At 48.8% G+C, this 19,631-nt stretch overlaps 1 protein-coding gene across 1 annotated transcript in view; it reads left to right on the forward strand.

Annotated features, from left to right (window-relative positions):
* The window catches only part of GALNT14 (polypeptide N-acetylgalactosaminyltransferase 14), a gene marked incomplete at both ends in the record, with an annotated part of 104,089 nt that overhangs the window by 67,637 nt on the left and 16,821 nt on the right, over positions 1-19,631 (forward strand). The window contains 6 exons of the mRNA XM_080342901.1: positions 4,169-4,236; positions 6,716-6,781; positions 8,525-8,646; positions 13,968-14,055; positions 14,721-14,805; positions 16,187-16,290. Coding sequence (XP_080199027.1) covers positions 4,169-4,236; positions 6,716-6,781; positions 8,525-8,646; positions 13,968-14,055; positions 14,721-14,805; positions 16,187-16,290 — 533 coding nt within the window. The remainder of the gene's footprint in view (positions 1-4,168; positions 4,237-6,715; positions 6,782-8,524; positions 8,647-13,967; positions 14,056-14,720; positions 14,806-16,186; positions 16,291-19,631) is intronic.

The raw sequence follows: 19,631 nt of genomic DNA on the forward strand, positions 1-19,631 counted from the left end.
CCCTTCTGACACTTTATTATACTCCTAAAGGTTTTTGTTTTTGTTTTTATTTGTTTGTTTTGTTTTCCCCAAGAAGTCATTTGTTGCTGTGGAGAGAATTATTGGGTTCATGGCTTCCTGAGGATCAATGTCTACAGTCACCTCTCTAAAGCGACTGATATTCTGGGTGATGACCAAAAACATACCAGCCTTTGGTCAGAAGATCTGAACTCCTTCCTGCAAACATTTCCCTTGTCTTACACATCAGGGTGACTTTTCCATTGGTAACTATTATATTTGGAGATGAAATTGTTGAAACCAGTGCTTACCTCTGGGTAGGCGGAAAAGAATCCCAACAGATTGTTGAGGAGTATGAAAGAAGGACCTTATGATAAAAATTTAAGGTGAAATTCTCCATTGTTATGTCTGCATAACATCTTCCAAATCCATTGAAACACAGAAAAATTCAGCATTAACTTTTCAAGATAATTCAGCAATGAATCTGGTCCTATGGGGCTGAATAGATGTAAGCACTTTATGGACTAGAGGCATGAGCTTTCATTTAAATGTTAACAGGTTTTTTGGCAATTTAAGGGAGAAAGCGTGATCTCTGGCTCAACAGAACTTAAAAGCTGTTTTGATTTGTTAAAATATGTCCGTCACTGCAGTATATCTACCTATGTTTGATTTCAAGGAAAAAATTCTATAAATAACGGGGGGACTTCAAAGCACTACAATATCGTCTTTTGCTTTAACCTATATAAAAGAAAAAAAACGCGATGCACACCACACACATAAAGAAGGAAAAGAAAGCATAAAAAATCAAAGCCGAGCAAAGGCACAAGTAATAGAAAGGCTGTCTTTGAATTTTTAAAAATGCTTTTATAGTCTATCTGAAAAAAAAGCCCAAACCAAAACCAAACCCGTAACGCTGAAAATGTGCTGTATTTGGTGCTTCTGTTTCCCATCCTCCCTGAATAGTGCTGCAGGAGGGGTGTTTATAATCCCCTGTATTTCCAGCAGCATGGGTGCGTTATCGTGTGATTAATAGAGCATAGGCAGAAAAATGTGCTGGAGACATGAATTTGTCTTTGCTGAGAAGCCGGCGCGCTTGCCCTCACTGCGCTGGGCAGTGGGCTGTGTTTGCGGCGTTGCAGCCTTTGCTGTGGATCTCTGTGCCTGCATCAAGTGGCCCTCAGATTAGCAGCAATTTTGGTGCTTGCAGGCGTCTGTGCACAGATCTGCAAGGGCAATGATGAGCTCAAAGCCCACTGAAATCAGTGGACATCACGTCCCTTGGAACTATGGTAGGCCCAGCTTTTGGATTATTCTCACCGGGGCTTTTTTTACTCGGGATTTGGGAAAGTGTCATGCTGTGGGCAAGTGGTGCAAGGGAGGTGGTGGGAAAGGGCTGTGGTGATGTTGGGTGAGGCTGTTTGCAGAGCTCAGGGATGCTGCGTCAGCCACAGTGGCATTTGCCATCAATCCCATGGAAGGATGATGGGCTGTGGAGTTGGGGCAAGCCTTGGAGAGGTCCCTCCCTCATTCATCTGCATGGTACTTTTCCATCCTTGCTCTGGTCAACCGTCTGCATCCCATGGATGGCAGTTCTGGGCATTCAGGGGACACCAGCCCCAATTTATGGGGCAGCAAGCTGAGGCACGTGGTTGGCAGCAAACAGCTTGACCTGGGAACAGCAGGAGTCTGCAGCTGATCTGAGACTGGGTTGCACATCTCCCCAGCCCAGTGCCTTGAAAATGGTCCATGCTGGATTTTCTTCCATCAGAAGTGCCCTGGGGGGAACGTCTCCAAGGCACTGAGTACCAGTTATAGCCCAGGGCTGAATCTACAGCGCAGTGCAGCAGCTTCCATCAAGTTATTCTTGCTGGTAACAGCAAAATCATTATCATCCCCTTTGTGACCACCCTCCTGTAGGGTTAAGCCCTACATTGCGCTTTGGGCAGACAAATCTGTAGGGGAGACTGGGGGGAGGTAGGCTTTGTATATTCGCGTTGGCTGCTGCCTCCCCCTCTCCTGCTGTCAGCAGGTTATTTATTTATTTTGTTGGCTCTTTTACAAGTCTGCTTCTTTCCTGCAGGTTTCACCAAGTTAGGTTTCCAGGCAATCAGCGCTTGTTAAATATTCCACTGAGCATGATATTGCTCTCCTGTCTCTCCGTACCGACGCTCAGCTGCGGTAATTTGCTGAACTCAGCTCTCGCATATGGGGATTTTTTAAAAATAACAAACCTATTAATAATAATAATTAAAAAACACTTGACAGGTGGGAACAGCACATCTAAATTGCTCTGTGCGCCCCAGCAGGAGGAGGGGTGTTCAGCCACTTTTTCTACTACTTTGTGCAGACTGTGGGCGTTGGCGAGGCAATCTTGTCTGACCCTGCTAGGTGCAAGCCTTGGCACTGCTGGGGTGGCCACAGCAGCTCCTGGCTGTTAGGCTTTTTTCTTCTCCCCACCTCAGCCTTAATATGCAAAACATCTGAAGTGGGGGGAAAATCATGGCTTTTGCCAAGATCTGCAAACTGGAGGAGGCTGGAATTGTGTTTCCAGGGAAAGGAGTTCTTGGAAGTGATTTTTAAGGAGTTCTGCAAGGGAGGTGCCAGCCTTACCCACTCTGGTCTGAGATCAACCCCCATTTTCTCAGGATTTCTGCTGAAAACAAACCAAACCATGGAGGGAGGATCCATTTCAAGCATCTGCCTTAGGATATCTTGTTCTCCTTCCAAAAAAATCCAGCCCCACTCTTTCTTCCTCTAGAGGGTTGTAACTTCAGCACCTGGCAGAGTGGGGGCACACCAGCAGGTCCCTGGCAATGGGCACAGACGCTCCCAGCCCTCCTGGGTGGGGGGGGCTTGCGGTTTTTCATCAAGAAGGTTTCATCAGAGAAATGCAGTCCTTTGGCTGAACGTGCTCAGATATCTGAGGGTGAGGCTGTGAGACCCCTCTGGGTTCTGCCAGCTGGGCTGATAGCTCCCTGCCACCTCTGTCCCCCCGGGATCTTGCCCTTCAGAGCCTCTTTCCTGGGGTCTGGGGCAGGGATGTGGTTTTCAAAGGCTCCTGGGTTGGGAGAGGTGGGGGGAAACCTGTTGATAAGGATCTGGAGGTATTAGGGGCTTGAAGGTCATTAGCCTGCAGGGTGCCTGCCCTCTTATGCCAGGGGGAGGTTTGAAGGTTTTCTCCAACCCTGACCAGAAGGCAGACTCAGGTGTGAAATTTGGGGACCCTTTAAATATTGTTGGAAGAAAAAATACATGCTCAGGATGAAGGCAAAGAAGTTTAAATTGCTGGACAAGCCTGTACAACCCAACTGGCATTATCAAAGCGCACTTAGGAGATTTTTGGGATACCCTTGGGTTTCTGCTTCAAGAAGACAGGCTTGACCCTTTGCCTGTGCAGGATTTTACACATGTGTAATTCTGCCACCCTCTGTGCCATGCGAAAAGGGGAAAAACAGGTCTAGACTTTTTAATAATAAGAAGAATAATAAAAAGACCCCTCAGTGGCATAATTAAGGGAAGATTGTAGCTTTCAGCCATGTTTCACAGTGTCTGTCCACCTGAAGGGAGCTGTGAACCACATCCTCCAGCCTCTCTCTTTCATTAAATAGGCGGGCTCCAACCCTGCTCTTATCCTCTCGGCAGTCTCTGAAACACAGTCAGCTCACAGATAAAAACAGGAGTTGTCCTGCTGCAGCTGTGAGCTCTGTAAAGATGGGTTTGAGCTGGGTAATTTTCTCTGTGTTGGCCCTGCTGTTGGTGGACACCATATCATTAGCCCCAGGGGCAATGGTGGGGTGACAGCAGCTTTGCTGTAAGCCGCATTAGGAAACTTGGTGCTATGTGCACGTTGCCGAAAAGCCCGGTTCTCCTGGCTTTACGTGGTGCTCTGCTTTTGCTCACAAAGGTGGTAAAGGGTGAATCTCAGCTATTTCCTAGGAATACCAGGTGCTTGGCTCTTAGATCAGGCTACAGGCAGCTGATGGCTGGGCAGTGTAGGTTACCGGGAGTTGGGGGTGGTGGTTTCTGGCACATATCTAGTATATCTTTTCTAGAAATCCAAGCCTGGTGTTCTGTGCTTTGGCAGGGACCAGTTCCTAGGCTTTTCCACCCTGTTTGCTGGGTTGTTGAGTTGGTCAAGCATTGTCATGCATTTTCTCTCTTCATTCTTTAGCGTGCTGAACCGCACCCCAGTGCACCTCGTCCATGAAATCATACTAGTGGATGACTTCAGTGATGATCGTAAGTGACCCTTTCTATGTTAAAAGTGAGGGGCCAAACCAGAAAACAATGAGAGATTGGGATTTACGCAGAGAAGGGGGAGAGTTTGTCAAAGTGGAAGGAGATTTAAAGCTCCATAGGTGTGGAGGGCAAGCCCTGCTGTGCCAGGTTTGCATTGCCATGTGGAGAGTTCAAATTTCAAATAATCAAGCCTCTTCTCATGAAAATAACACAAGAAAAGCGCATGGCAAATCATTTTTATGCCTAGTAGACATGAATCTAGTTCTCACCTGGTTGTATCCCACCATAGCCATGGTGTGTTTGATCTGGCGTTCAGCTGCAGCCAGGAGCAATTCTGGTTGACACCACTGGAATTGCACAGGATAATGATAGCCCGACCGTCTTGACATATGCATATGTTCTACATACATTTATGTGGGTGGCCAGCAACTCTTGATTGATATTTTTCACCCTGTTTTTCATCCATGTAAGGAGGATTTCCTAGATGGGTGACCCATTTCTGAGATGCACCATAAATAGCATTGTGTGCCACAGACAGCCCACATCCTCCTGCCATTATCTCCCGGTTAATAGTGTGACTCAAGTGAAATCAATAGGTGTGATCTGCAGCAGAAGCTGGTAGCTGAAGCCCCGGGGCTAAAGACCTTGCCTGGTGAGATGGGCGAGTGGAAGATCCAGGTGCTGAGATTAAGTGCTCAAAAAAACTGTCTCGGGCATAAAAAGGATGATAAAATACACCTAGGCTGAGTGGTCCGTAGCACTTACATTTCAAGGAGCTGCAAAATGTAGCCATTAACTAGGAAACATGAAAACAAAACCAGAGAGGTTTTTTGTTGTTAAAAAAAAAGTATCTATGCTTTGCTTTTGTATGTTATAAATAGGCACTGCCTCAGAGAGCATTAGGGACAGATTTCACTTGAGACTCACTTCTCGGCATTGACACCTCCCTGGGAAAGTGCTGAAGCCAGGGGAGTGGGTTGCAGTGATTGCAGTGAGCTTTGGAGTGACTCCAGCACATAGGGATACCAGGCTGGGCAAGTCTGGGGACCAGGAGAGTGTCTGTGGCAGAGAAAAGGAGCAGGTGCAAGGACTGGAGCTGCCCTGGCATACAGCAGAGCAGACTTTTGGAAGGGTAGAGGGAGTACATGCTGGGTTTTAGCTAAATAGACAAAGCACTTGCCTTCCTGAAAGGAGACGCATTTGTAGAAATGCAGCTCCCCTGTTGCAGTGTGCCCAGTGACATGAGCTGGGGAGAAGCAGCAGGGTGGGGTTTAAATTCATCCCAGGGCATCGGGGGGAAGTCCCTTTCCCATGTAACTTAGGGCAGCCCCTTGGCTGCTTGAAATCATCACTTCTCAGCTGTCTCACATCTTCTTTCCTATGATAGTCTGAGCCTGTTGGCATCTGTTCTGCATGCATTTACATAAAATGCGTGTATTTATGTAACATGCTACACACAAAAATGGTCAATTTTTTCCCCACAATCCAACCCAAACAATTGATGCTTTTATTTTGTGCCCAGCTGCGTGTTGTTTCTCACCTCTCTTCCCACTATTGCCAGCAAATTTCCATCATAGGTCCATAGCCAGCCCCTGCCACTTTGGCTCTCCTGGTGTGCGCAGAGCAACTCGGCTCTGTACCTGAGTTGTTTGTGGCGGGGGTACGGGGATGTTTCATCTCTGCAAGATTGCTGGAGGGGATGAAAGCACTTATAGGTGTGCACAGGGATGGGGCACATGCGTGTGTGTCTATAGTGCCAAGGAAGAAGAGGCAGAGAAGCATGAAGGGGCTGTGGAGGCCACAGCACGGGGAGACTGAGCGGGCTGTGATGGGTGCACCTGCCTGCAGACCCAGCTCTGTCATCCTCCACCTTGCTGGGAGAAATCCAGGTGAGGAGGGATGTTGGGGCTTGCAGGCAGCACCAGGGCAAGGGCAATGGCAGCAGCGGCAGGTGGGCTTGCAGGAGGTCCCCAGCTCAGGTGCAGGTGGCGTCAGGCCTCTCTACCCCATGGAGCTACTGCCCAGGTCATGGGGAGCCCTGAGCTGCTCCACGGGTCTCTCTTTGACCATCCCTTTCTCCTCGCTGAGGACTCACAGGCCACCTCGGGAAGCTTTGCCCCTGCCAGGCAGACATGCATCAAACAACTGGTGTGTTGCTTTGCAGCTACCAAAACCAGTCATTTGCATTAACCTGCAAAAAGTCGGATTCTGACCCAAACCACAGCTCTTCTATGCTGACTGTATAATGCAATTCAGCTGTTCTTGGTGTAAATCCACGTGGTTTACACTATTTTTATGAAAACTGCTGTTCTGCCGCTCCTGTGTGAGCCGAGAGGTGAGGCTGTTGTGCCCTAACAAGCCGTCAGACCCCATGACAGGGTCCTCTCCCTTCTCCAAATTTCCTCTGGGACCTTTTCTGCTGCCAGAGCCACCACTTCAGGGCTGCCGGGTGACGTGTCCTCCATTTGTGTTTCCCAAGCTGACGACTGCCGCTTGTTGGGCAAGCTCCCCAAGGTGAAGTGCTTGCGGAACGGATGGCGAGAAGGTAAGAGAGGCATGAGAACAATGGAGCAGGGGGGGAACCTCAGTGGAGTGGATGATAAGAGAGGTCAGCAGTTCTTGGGATTTCGGGGGAGGGAATAGGATGACAACAACACACTGATAGAAGGAGACATGATAAAGAGCTGAGAGTTGAAATGAATTCCCCCTCTCTCACTGTAAAATATGTGACTATTAAGATATCCAATGAGGCTCAGCTGTAGCTTATTAGCCAGAAAATTAGAACAGGCAAAACAAAGCCCCAGGTCTTATTTTTAAAGATGTTTGCTCTAACGAAAGAGAGGAGATCTGTTCCTGCTGCTTCTCTGGGATTTTTTTTTTAATAATTAATTGTAATTGAAAGATTAAGAATGGCTATATGGAGGATGAATGTATGTCCTACTGGGATGCTGCTGGCAACCTTTTGAGACATTTTTCAGCTCCCCATTGTCTGAATGGGTGTTTTCAAGTCCTGCTTTTCAGTATTAGGAAAACAAAAAGCAAAGAAGTTTTTTCATGCTGAAAATTGAAGGTGTGAGTCTGGGTGTGTGTTGGGTTGGAAAGATGGGGAAGCAGAGAGGGTTTGTCTGTGGAATTTTTCTGCACAAGGTTTCAGCTCTGCGGGGCTGGTGTGAGAGTGGCATCATGCTCCCCATGGGTGCATGAGACATAGCTGCATTGGCAGGAGTGTAGGAGTGGTCTCCATAGATCTGCACCTCCTTTTCACCCTTCTTCCTTGTGTTACTGGGGTACATATATGCTCACTCCAGCACTGGATGGACCTGCAGGTATTGGTGCTCTGTAACGCACTCAGGATTTGGGACCCCAGCCCAGAGAGCTTACCTCGCTTAGTAGGTCACTGAAGCTGTGTCCCTCAGGACCTGCCCAGATTTGGGGAGGGCTAGGGTGGACACAACAGAACATGCCTATCCACAAGGTCTTAGAAGTTGCAGGAGAGATATGGGGACATTCTGCGTTGCAGGAGGTGACCTTGGCAGTTGCTGGATTGCTCCGGGCTTCATTCTCCAGTCCCTCTCCCTCCTGCTCAGAGGCTGTTCTTTGACCCCTTTCCTCTAGGGAATTTTAATATGAAATTCAGTGACCTCCTTCTGCACAAACCAGAGGTGCCGCTGCTCCTGAAACCCTTATGTGTCTCTCTTTATCTGCCCCTGTCTCCTCCTGTATTACCACTGTTTCTTATTCATCAAGAAGCTCTGCTCCCCTTTAGCAACCTGCATGTCCTCTTTGCAAACAGACCATCTCCTTTCTTATGTTAAAGTTCACCTGAGCATCAGATGCAGGCAGGAAGGGGTGTTGGAAATCTGGTTTACTCCTGTCTAAATTGGAAATTCCCCATAGAAAACCCACCCTCGACTCCCCTGGCCCATTCCTTGCTGACTTAGGTCAATGTTAGATTTATTACCTGTAGGAGGTTATGGAAGCATTTTGAGTCCTGTTTTTCCTCAGAACGTGATAGCAGAAATAATTGCACAAATTAAGGATTGGCATAAATGCTATGAATCGTAAATCTAGGTGGACCCATTTGTTTGCTTTGGTGACCCTGGGAGAGCGTTGGCATGCCTTGCAGCACTGGGAAGGAGACAAAGAACCTGAGCCATGTTTTATCCAAATGGGATTTTGATGGATCAAAGCCCAATGGACACCTTGAGTGCAGGAGATTGTGCCGGAGGAGCCCGGGGACATTGCCCAGGCATCTGGGTGGCAGCTGACATGGTGTGTCCCTGAACAGGTCTGATCCGGTCCCGAATCCGAGGGGCAGACGTGGCACAAGCAGGAGTCCTGACCTTCCTTGACAGTCACTGCGAGGTTAATAAGGACTGGCTGCTCCCTCTGCTGCAGAGGATCAAAGAGGTGAGTCCTCCTGAGAGACAAGGGCCACCCTTGGGAGATGCGTTGCTTATGTGCACCTCCTCTTCCCTCTCAAGAGGCATGACCACGCAACCGTAACCAACTGCATGCAGGCAATCCCATTAAGAAAATGATGAGGTTTTGGGCTGCAAAGTGGTGTTTTCTGGTCTATCTCCATCCAACAGGCAGGTGGGATTGTCTTCGTGGCTGGGAGAGCATGTGGGTTGGTGGGATGAGGTGCGTCCTGGGGCAGTGAGGCTCTAACCACCAAGCACAGATTGAGTGGTGAAAGGGGAATAGGTGGGCAGTGCTCCAGCAGAGTTTTTAATTAGGCTCATGTGAAATGTTCAGTGCTGATGATTTGAGGGAGTGACGGCTCCTTGAATAGGGGCCGAATTTAATTTCACACAAATTAAGCGCTAATAAATTGATTTAATAGGATTTAAATTCTGCTGATTTTGGAGCAGACAATGACATTCGACTTTCGCAGGCATCGACTCTCTCCTGAGACAAGTGCACAGAGGCTCTTGGCGCCTTGTCACTCGAGTCGAAGGAGCTCTGTGCTGGTGACCCGCTGCCGTGGTGCAGGGGATGAAGCCTTCAGCTCAGTCGTGGATGCATAGTCCTTTCCCTTCACTGTGCCTTGTTCCCTGATCCTTGCTATGCCTCTGATTGCTAGTATTTCATAGAATCAATTAGGTTGGAAAGGACCTTTAAAATCATTGAATCCAACTGTTAACCTAGCACTGCCAAATCCATCACGAAACCTTGTCCCTAAGCACCACATCTACACATCTTTTAAACACCTCCAGGGATGGTGACTCAACCACTGCCCTGGGCAGCCTGTTCCAATGCCTGACAACCTTTTCCAGGAATAAATTTTTCCTAGTATCCAATCTAAACATCCCATGGCACAAGTTGAGCCTGTTTCCTCTTGTCCTGTCACTTGCTACCTGGGAGAAGAGCCCAACCCCCTCCATGCTACAACCTCCTTTCAGGTAGCTGCAGACAGTGATAAGGTCTCCCCTCAGCCTCCTTTTCTCCAGGCTGAACAGCCCCAGTTCCCTCAGCCGCTCCTCATCACACTTGTGCTCCAGACCCCTCACCAGCTTCATTGCCCTTCTCTGAACTCTCTCCAGCACCTCAATGTCTTTCCTGTAGTGAGGGGCCCAAAACTGAACACAGGATTCAAGGTGGGGCCTCAGCAGTGTCTAGTGCAGGGACATGATCACTTCTCTAGTCCTGCTGGCCACACTATTTCTTATTGCTCAGTAGTTTTAAAACTAATTAATTATGTTGAAATAGGGGCAGCTGAGGAGCAAGGGGAAGCTAAGGTGGTGGGTTATGGAGAAAGCAGCTCAGCTGGTGTTCATGGTGCCCCTTGTCCAAGACATCCTGCTTTTCACAGCTCCAGAGGCGACAGCTGTGCTGGCTGGGATGAGTGTCACCTGTGCACAGCAGGAATGTGACAGGGGAAGGGGATCACAGCACTGGGACAGGTCCCTCTGCAGTGGGCGAGGACAGTTGATGCTGCAGGCACTCACAGAGCAGCCAGTGCTGGAGAGGTCCCAACCTTGTTTTGCAGGCTGGGCCACAGTGCTGCTGATAAATGGTGATAAAATGAAAAATTATCGATCACAGTTCCGGTGGAATTACGAGAACACGTGCTATGAAACCCTACTCGAGCCTTGTAGTTGGCCTGCTCCAGGGTGGAATTCACCACTAAATTTGACTGCATCTGTTGTTTCTTTGAGCTTTTTTAAGGCAGGCATTCCTTGCTCTCTGCTGTAACCTTGCTGCGGTCCAGTGGGGAATATCCAGAGCAATTGCCCCTTTCCCAGGCAGAGCTTTTGGTGTGTTTAGGCAGGAGAAGGGCAGTGGTGGCGGCAGAAGGGGGCAGGCAGAGCTGCTTTCCTGCACAGCGCTGGGACTGTGCCCCACACCTGGCACCCATGGGGTAGGTGAAGGTGGATGCCATATGCGGCATCACCACAGGAGTTTCAATGCACCGTGGTCTGAATATAGCACCACATGCAAACGTCACCTCTGTTAACTTCTTTTAGTTTGCTCTTCTGGGTTAAATCTTTCTCCTGCTGGAAGTAAGGCAGTTGGTAAGCTTGTGCTGCTGCTCATGCCAGACTTCCTTGCTCAAGGAAGAAATTTTTTACAATGAGGGTGTTTTACAATGGAACAGATTGCCCAGAGAGGTGGTAGATGCCTCATCCCTGGAGACATTCAAGGTCAGGCTGGACAGGGCTCTGAGCAACCTGATCTGGTTGAAGACGTCCCTGCTTATTGCAGGGGGTTGGACTGGATGAGCTTTGAAGGTTCCTTCCCACCTAAGCTGTTCTGTGATGCTATGATCCTGCCCAGTGCCTTGCAGCCCAGCTGAAGGCAGCAAGGGAGACCTACTATGAAGAGTGTTGAGGGACTTGCAAAGCAAGTGGCGTCCCGCTTCCCTGCTTTTTCAGCTGCTCACAAAAGCTGCAGGATAAGGGCAGAGAGCCTTCGATTTCCTTCTTCCCATGTCCACTGTACCCATCCTTTCCATCAGGGTTAAAATATTGATCAATGAAGTGTATGAAATGTTACTGCTGCCATCTTCAGGCTGTGCTAAAGAGATGGCTTCCCTGTCCGACCGCTGCGGTGAGGATTAGCCACCCACGGTGTTACTCCTAGGAACAGTCTGCTTTGAGCTGATGTGATTTCAGTTTCAAGCAGAGGAGCAGCGAGTGCCTCAAAGTACATCTGGCATGTTTGCCACCACCAGCCACCCCATGCGTCACTGCTCTTTTGTTTTCTCAGCCAGAGAAGCTATTCCTCAAGCTTTCTGTGGTGGGAAACACCAGAGACCAGGTGTGCCACCATGCACCCACGTGAAGGTGCCCCTCAAGCCACACATCAAACTTTCCCAGCAGCTGATGGTGTCTCCTCCAAGGCCAATGCTCACTTATGGGTGTGGGCAGCATGTACCCAGCATATGGATCTAGAAACATGCAGGACTAGAACGTCTAAGAGCAAGTGATGAGGTGTAGGGGGAAGAGAGGAGGTCCAGGGGGCCTTGGACCAGTGCCTGGGAGGGTGCATGTCCCAGGGGGCAGCAGCGATGGTGGGTGTTTTGTACCAGCATATTTGCAGATGTATGACTGTGAGCGCGTGGGCATGGGCTCTTGTTTTTAGTTACTGAACAAGTATCTCTAAAGCCATTAACTGTACATTTCAACTGAATAATTTTTATAAAAATGCAATTATCCAGCCCAAGGTGTTTTTACAGTATGACTCAATGAGCTCACCCCAAAATTGGATTTGAAAATGGCACTGGGATGAAGCAGTGGATGGTGACCCCCCATTTCCAGCTCAAGAACCACCCCCAGTTTGGTGCTCTCCTGGGGCAGAGGGAGGCAGATGAGGGGCAGCTTGGCCCTCTTGCCTTGTGTATTGCTGCTGTGGGGCCAGGGGAGCAACCGTGGCCATTTTTGTTGACCATTAGTAGGTCATGATGTAGAGGTTGGGAGACAAGCTGGAGTCAAGGTCCTTTTCCAAGGTTGAAATGTATCTGTTGTCTGTAGGACTGTTTCAGAGTTTCTTCCTGTTGATTTAGTTCCATAATTTTGCTTGTTTGAGAAGTTCGTTGGAGAAATGCATTCTCAGGTTTTTGAGGATTTCATTGTTTGAAACTGAAGATTTGGGTGTTGTTGAGATTAACATGCCCTGGCATGAGAGGATATAAATTAACCCCAGAAATGTGAAGCTGCCTATTATGAGATCTGGTACTCAACCCAGAATATATCATAGCAACAACGCTGTGCTCTTGAGCATGCCATGTTTTTCTTTTGAGGGTCAGAGAGACCTTTGTGAAAGCTGAGTAAGTGTAAATGTTTCCAGGACGTGGCAGGGAGAAGGTTGTGCTGCTGAAGGCTAGCATTTTGTAGTAATGCACTCAGCCAAAATGCTAAAGGGTTTTTTCTTGCAAGTTGTGTCATGCAATGAGTAGGAGTGGAATCGAAATTGGGGATGAGTGTCAGCTAGTTAGAAGTGCTCACCAGTAAGATGATGAGGGACAAGTTTTAAATTATTAGATACGGTCCTTTCCCTGCAGTGTTTGGCATGCAAAGCAGATGCGTTGCTTAAAACCTTTCCCCTACCCTCGGGATACTAAAGGATGCTTGTGTACACCAAGCTATGGCAGCTTGAGAAGAACTATGATGGGTTTGAAAGGCTCATCATGCTCAGACTTGACTTGAGTTTGTGTGGTAAGTAGGTACAGCAGACCTTGACCTTTTGTTGGGATGTCTGAGTTGCAGAAAGCCATGTTAAGGCTCCTGACTTGACATTGTTATGGAGATATCAAGTATTTGTCATGCTCATTTGGAAAAGCTGAGCTCTAGTTCAGCTCCCAGCTTATGGCCTTTAGTTGCTTCTGCTGACAATTGCATTTGAATAGTTTGTTAGGACTAATTTCTAAACCAAAGTCTTTTCTGAGCGAGAGAGCAAGCCGGTGTGTGCTCAGATGCTTTCCTTTGCATGGCTGTGAAAAACAATTTGATCTGGCAAGAGTAAAAGCTTGAAGTTTGAGCTATAATTGGAGTTTGGGATTTTTGAAAAGAAAAAAGGAGATAAGAGACCAGTCAAAGCTGTCAGAGTCTCTTCCTCCTGCAGATATTTTTGTTCATAACTGTTTGTATAATCTCTTTGCCCATAAGAAGATGTTAATTAAACCACCACCAACTATTTAAAATAATTCAGGTCTTTTTTTTTTTTAACCCTTTCACACCTTTGGCAAAACTCTGGCTGTATCCCTGTAGTTTGTACATTTAAAAAACAGCTGTATTTAAGCTGCTTGATTGCCTGTGTTTTTCCTCTGTCATACCCTGACTTCTGAAATCTGGTAAAAAGTATTTAAGGGAGGTGAAAGGTGAATACAGCGGTCCATTTGCAAAAGGCAGACGGAACTTTGCATCTAGCTGAGCTGGACGCTGAGTGCACACAAAGCCTGTGGAGGGAGAGGCTGCGGGTGAAGGCAAAGCTGGAGAGGGATGCTGTTTCAGCAGCCCAGCAGCACACCATCCTCTTTCCCAGCAGAGAGGGTGTCTGTGTTTGCAGGCTCCCAGCAATTCTTCTGTCACTTGGTGCTGCTGCCATTAATTCCATGGTTGAAGTGATGTGATGGCTGAAGAAGAGGCAATGATGGGCACTTTTCCCTGACAAACCTGAATGACACCAAGATTTCCAGCCACCTGATGTCTCTGAGAGTTTAGAGCATCCCTTGACCAATTTGAGTGGTGTGATCTGAAATCATGGGTTGTTTCGCTTCTGCTATCCAGGATCCCACCCGAGTGGTCAGCCCTGTTATCGACATCATCAACTTGGACACTTTTGCCTATGTGGCAGCTTCCTCGGACCTCAGAGGAGGTAAGTCCAAGCTGTGGGCACGTCTCGTGGGTGTCTGCCCTGTGATGTGAACATGCACTGGCCTGGGGGGCTGGTGGCTCTGCACCACACTGCTGGCTCCCACTGTCTTGCAAAAAGTGCATTAACACTGTTCAGTGCTCCCTGCTGGCTATTTACAGGCTATTTTGGAGACAGGTAAGTGTGGCATGAGGAATGGTGTTTGCTACAGTGGGTAAGGCGGTCAAGCAAGAAAGAAGGGTCATGTCAAAGCCACCCTTGGCAGCTCTGAAAGTCGGCTGCCAGTAAAAAGAGATGGGGGATGTCTAGGCAGCAAATGGAGGATGCAACTGTAGTGCTTATTAGTATGTCTGCGCTATTTGTAGCACACAGTATCCATCAGAGCGTGTATCTGTGTGCACAAGGGGACGAAGTAAGGTTTCATCAGCAGATTGAATTCTGACTTTTCCTGCCTTTAGAGTGCTTGTAATGCAATGAGTTGGGTTTTTGTTTGTGTGCAGTAGTAAAATACATTAGTTGTTGGACTCTTCTCTCAAGAGCTGCAACTCCATGGCTTGAATCATCTGAAAGTGGGGAATATAGTCCATCAAACACAGCTTCTGCGGCCTGCATTACCTCCTAATCCATACCCTTTGTGATTTCCTCATGGTCCTCTACTTTGGTTTTAGGTTTTGACTGGAGTCTGCATTTCAAATGGGAGCAGCTTTCCCCAGAGCAGAAAGCCAAACGACTTGATCCCACCGAACCCATTAAGTAAGTCAAGAGGGGAAAGGAGGCACCTGAGAAACGTGGGGCAGGACAGGCATCTCATCTGACTTCATGTGTGCCACCATGCACCACAGCAGTGTGATATTCCTTCCAGGACAGCTCTGAACTTCTTATACCTGTAGCAAGCTCCTGGCTAGCTTGGGTTTGGCAGTACAACTTCACTTCCCAACACTGAAGCTTGAGGTTGCTACAAAGGTAGAAAGGGTGTATTTATGGTTGTTTGTGTTTTGGTAGTGCTAAGGAGGCTGAATATGGCAAAAAGCCCAGTGCTCTAGACTCCTGCTTCTCTCAGCTCAGCTGTCACTTAAAAATAAGTCAGTGTCCTCAGCCCACTTGATAAAAATGTGGTGTCTTTCCAGATCAGTGCTGCTCTTCTGGACCTTGCTGAAGGCACCTCAGAAATTCAGGATGTGCAGGAGAGGGAGCAAAACTGAACGAGAGAGATGCCATCTGTCCTCATGCAGCAGGATGGAGGGAGTCCCTCCTTCTGCTGAAAATCTCTCCTGGCAGCAAGTCGAGTGCTGGTGTCTGCATCCCCAGCCGCGAAGCACTGGGGTGTGCGACATGGAGGAGACCAAGTGTTGGGGGAAGCTCAGGGCCTGGGAAAGCTTGCTGCTTCTCCCTGGGATGCTGGTGTTAAGAGGAGCTCTCGCTGGCTTCCTGAGGGGCACGTTCCTGGTCATCCTGCCATGTAGGGAGGGCACTGAGCAGACTCGCCCAGAGCAGCAGTCACCCCAGCTCCTCCCCAGCCCACAGTGAGGCATCCACACTGTCTGCGACTGAATGGAGATGGGAATTGTGCCAGCAAATGGCAAGTCTCCTCGAGCTGTCTTCTGGGTCTGCCTGCCCCTCCTCCATGGACCTTCTCTGTGCGGTTTTCTTAGCTAATCCAAAGAATAAAAAATAACCCTGTTTTGAAATAAAGATCACGTAGCTTGTGATGGCTTTTAAAAAGCCGTTCTGAATTGGCTCTGCTTTCCCCTCCCCAGTGGAATGGTGCTCTTAATAGGCTGGCTCCAGGCAAAAAGCCCGTCTGAGTGAATAACCCCCCGAGCGCTAAGTGCATTTTTGATGTTGAAGCCTACAATCAGGGCTGTGAACTTTGGGCTTGTAGGAGTTGTGCTGACGGGTACATTAGCCAGTCATTAAGTGCCAGGCATTTTATGACTGACAGCAAAATACCAAGGCAGCTGAAGGAAAGACTGAGATGCTTTTTGATGTGTGTTGTCTTTGTTTGGTAAGAAAGAGATACATAGATTATGTCCTGACGATGGAAGAGGAAGCAAAGGGAAGGGCTACTTCTGTCCATCCAGGTGCTGCAACAGTATTTGAGAGTGTGTCCTTCCTTCCCTTACCCATTCTGCAGGACTCCCATCATTGCTGGTGGGCTGTTCGTGATAGACAAAGCCTGGTTCAACCACCTGGGGAAGTATGACAGTGCCATGGACATCTGGGGCGGGGAGAACTTTGGTGAGTCTCTCTTCTTCCTCCTGCGCCTTGCTGTGTTGGCTTCTTTTCCTGAGTTATGCCAGATGTTAAGCTCATTTTGGACTTTGCTTTGAATGCTCTTCATGGGTTCCCTCACATTCATAGGCTGCGGTCTCAAGGACCATAATAAGGAATAGAAAGAATCCAGTACCCGTGAATGATGGGAAGTGAGCAATTGTGTGTACTTGGGACTCCTGGCCTTCCATGCTGCTTTGTTTGCTATAGGTAGATACCCTAAACCACAGAGTTTTCAGCTTTGGTGTTACCAGTGGATGAAAGAACACCACAGACACCCTGCAATTCCTTTCTGATCTTATTTACTCATTAATAAAGCAAAGGCATGTCTTATTCTGTTGCCTGATGACAGCATTTCGGAGCTATGTAATTAGGAATCAGTGCCTCTTTGAATCTGCAGAGTGCCTGAAACAGTAGCTCCATCAGCATGCTGCAAGCAGGTCACAAAGTAACATGGCTGCTTATCCGTTCCTGTATCTCCAGATGGCTTAGCACTGCCAGGCTCTCCTTGGTGCTATCATTTGAGGCTAGACATGAGGAAGACATTTTTTACAGTGAGGGTGGTGAAACACTGGCCCAGGTTGCCCAGAGAGGTGGTAGATGCCTCATCCCTGGAGACATTCCAGGCCAGGCTGGACGGGGCTCTGAGCAACCTGATCTAGTTGAAGTCCCTGCTCATTGCAAGGGGTTGGGCTAGATGATCTTTGAAGGTCCCTTCCAACCCAAACTGTTCTATGATTCTATTATTTTTCCTGCACCAAAAAAAAAAAAAAAAGGTTAAGAGCTGACCTAAATTCAGTCACATCTGTCCATTATCACGGGGCAAGAGAAATTAAGAAATGTGCCTGCAGACTTCAGAGGGCACATGAAAGAGGTAACAGCCTCTCTGTCCCATGTCGCCCATGTCAAGTGAAGCTGAATCAGGCTGGGCTGTTTTCTCTTTGAAGCCAAAGCGATGTTGCAGATCAGAGCAGCAGACTGTATCTGTGAAAGCAGGAGGAGGCACTTGATGTCAGGGAGACAGATCAGAACCTGGCTTTAACAGCTCACGCCTCTGGGGAGTATGGCTAGCAAGGAAGGAAGGATCTTGTGTCTTAATGCATAGAGGGATGCTGTCAGTCATCCAAGGGAGCAGATGCTGCCGCCTTGCAGCAGCCCATCCCCTGCTTGGCACTGTTGTTTCCTTCACATGCCTCTTTCCTCTAGCATATTTTATTTATTTATATCTTGTTATGCAGTAGGATCTCTCGCCTTCGTGCTTTCTCTCTGTGGGTGGGTGTCTTGCCACTGGTCTGACTCAAAGCATCTGCTCGTCTGAGTGAAGTGATTCTGAGAAAAACTTGGAGGGAGCAGCAGCCCTCCCTCCCATCTTCCCTGCTGGATCAATGGCCCAAAGAAAGCATTCAAGAGGAGAACTAGGCAGGAGGAGAGGGACTGCTGCTGTCTGTCTCTGCTCGTCACTCTTCTCTGACAGCAGCCTGCCTGAGCTGCTCCTGGGAGATGAACAGTGACAATGCAGCCGGCCCTCCAGGGTGGCTCCATCCTGGCAGCTTGTCCAATGCCCTACAACAGCAGGCATTGTGCTCCTTATGTGTGATTTATGGCCCATGGAATCATAGAATGGTTTGGGTTGGAAGGGACCTTCAAAGCCCATCTGCTCCAACCCCTGCAACGATCAGGGACATCTTCAGCTACATCAGGTTGCTCAGAGCCCCGTCCAGCCTGGCCTTGACTGTCTTCAGGGATGGGGCATCTACCACCTCTCTGAGCAACCTGGGGCAGTGTTTCACCACCCTCATTGTAAAAAATCTCTTCCTCACGTCTAGCCTGAATCACTTGTCCTTTAGTTTAAAACCATCACCCTTTGTACTTTCACAACAGACTCTGCTAAAAAGTCTGTCCCCATCTTTCTTACAAGCCCCTTTTAAGCACTGAAAGGCCACAAGGTCTCCCCGGAGCCTTCTCTTCTCCAGGCTGAGCAGCCCCAACTGTCTCAGCCTGTCCTCACAGCAGAGCTGCTCCAGCCACTGATAATTTCTGTGGCTCCTCTGGCCCCTCTCCAACAGCTCCGTGTCTTTCCTGTGCTGAGGGCTCCAGAGCTGGACACAGGACTCCAGGTGGGGTCTCACCAGAGTGGAGCAGAGGGGCAGAACCATCTCCCTCAACCTGCTGCCCATGCTCCTTTTGGTGAAGGAAGGCCAAGATGCCATTTGGAGTGTAAGGCTTCCCTTACTGGTGCTATGCCCTGGGAGTCTGGTCCCAACCAAATGTGTGCTGGCTGTGCTGTGGGATGTAGCGCTGCCTTGGGGCACCGGCATGGCAAAGGGAACTGGGCAGGTTAACACTGCAACAAAAAAGTGCAGGTCTGTGTAGCAGCAGGGCATGTCCCATCTTTCCCATTGTCCTGAGAGCAGAAACGTGCCCGGCTCAAAGCTGTGTCTCCTGCAGACACAGCAGTCAAGGGCAGCGTGTCCCACCACTCCTTTGCACACAGGGAAGGGCAGCTGTGACCCTACTGGCCCTGATCACTTCTGGCCAGGTGACAGAGGGCAGGAGCTGACTGACCGGCTCCTCATTTTGGGCACTTGCAGTGAACTGTGTTTTTTCTGGTAGCTGAGTCCTGAGAGCATGCAGGACTCTGGGCCTGAGGAGCAGTCAGTGCTGCCTTTAATGTTATTGACTGGGCAGCCAGAGGGGGCTGGAGGCTTCAGGCAAAACAAAAACTAGTGTGTTTGGATTAGAAGAAGGACATTGTGGGTGTTTTACTTCTTAAATTTACTTAATCCCCTGTAGGTGAACTGATGAGTAACGGCAGAAGGACTTGCAGGCCAGCAAGAACGGTTTAAGTTATTTTGCCAAGCTAAGGCCAAGTCCAGTGCACCCCAACACGTACTACTTGCATCTCTCCTGGGGGTCACTCGGAGGGGCCACCCACCCTGCAGACATTCCTCACAGGTCAGGTGAAATGCATGGCTGGTTCTTGCTTCTCTGAGCTGGCCCATGCTGTGCCTTCACTGGTGCCTCAGTTTACCTCTTCTCAAGGCATTTAGCTCTTGGCTGCCTGCCTGGAGACCTTGTTTGTTAGGTGCCACAGATGGCTCCATGGGTTATCCCTGCCTGCCAAAACCTGTGCTTTAATTGCTTCTGCTGGGACTGGGGCAGGGTCTGCAGAGTGCAAAGAGTCTGAAGCACAGAGCTCAGACTCCTCACCATCTCCTGCCTCCCCAGCACTGTGTTCTCATTCCAGTTTGAGAGATCACCTCAGCTCACCTCTTCATTAGGCTTTAAATTAAGAGCAGGTGAGGACT

Source organism: Nesoenas mayeri (assembly GCF_963082525.1).
Source record: "Nesoenas mayeri genome assembly, chromosome: 3".
Lineage (NCBI taxonomy): Eukaryota > Metazoa > Chordata > Aves > Columbiformes > Columbidae > Nesoenas > Nesoenas mayeri.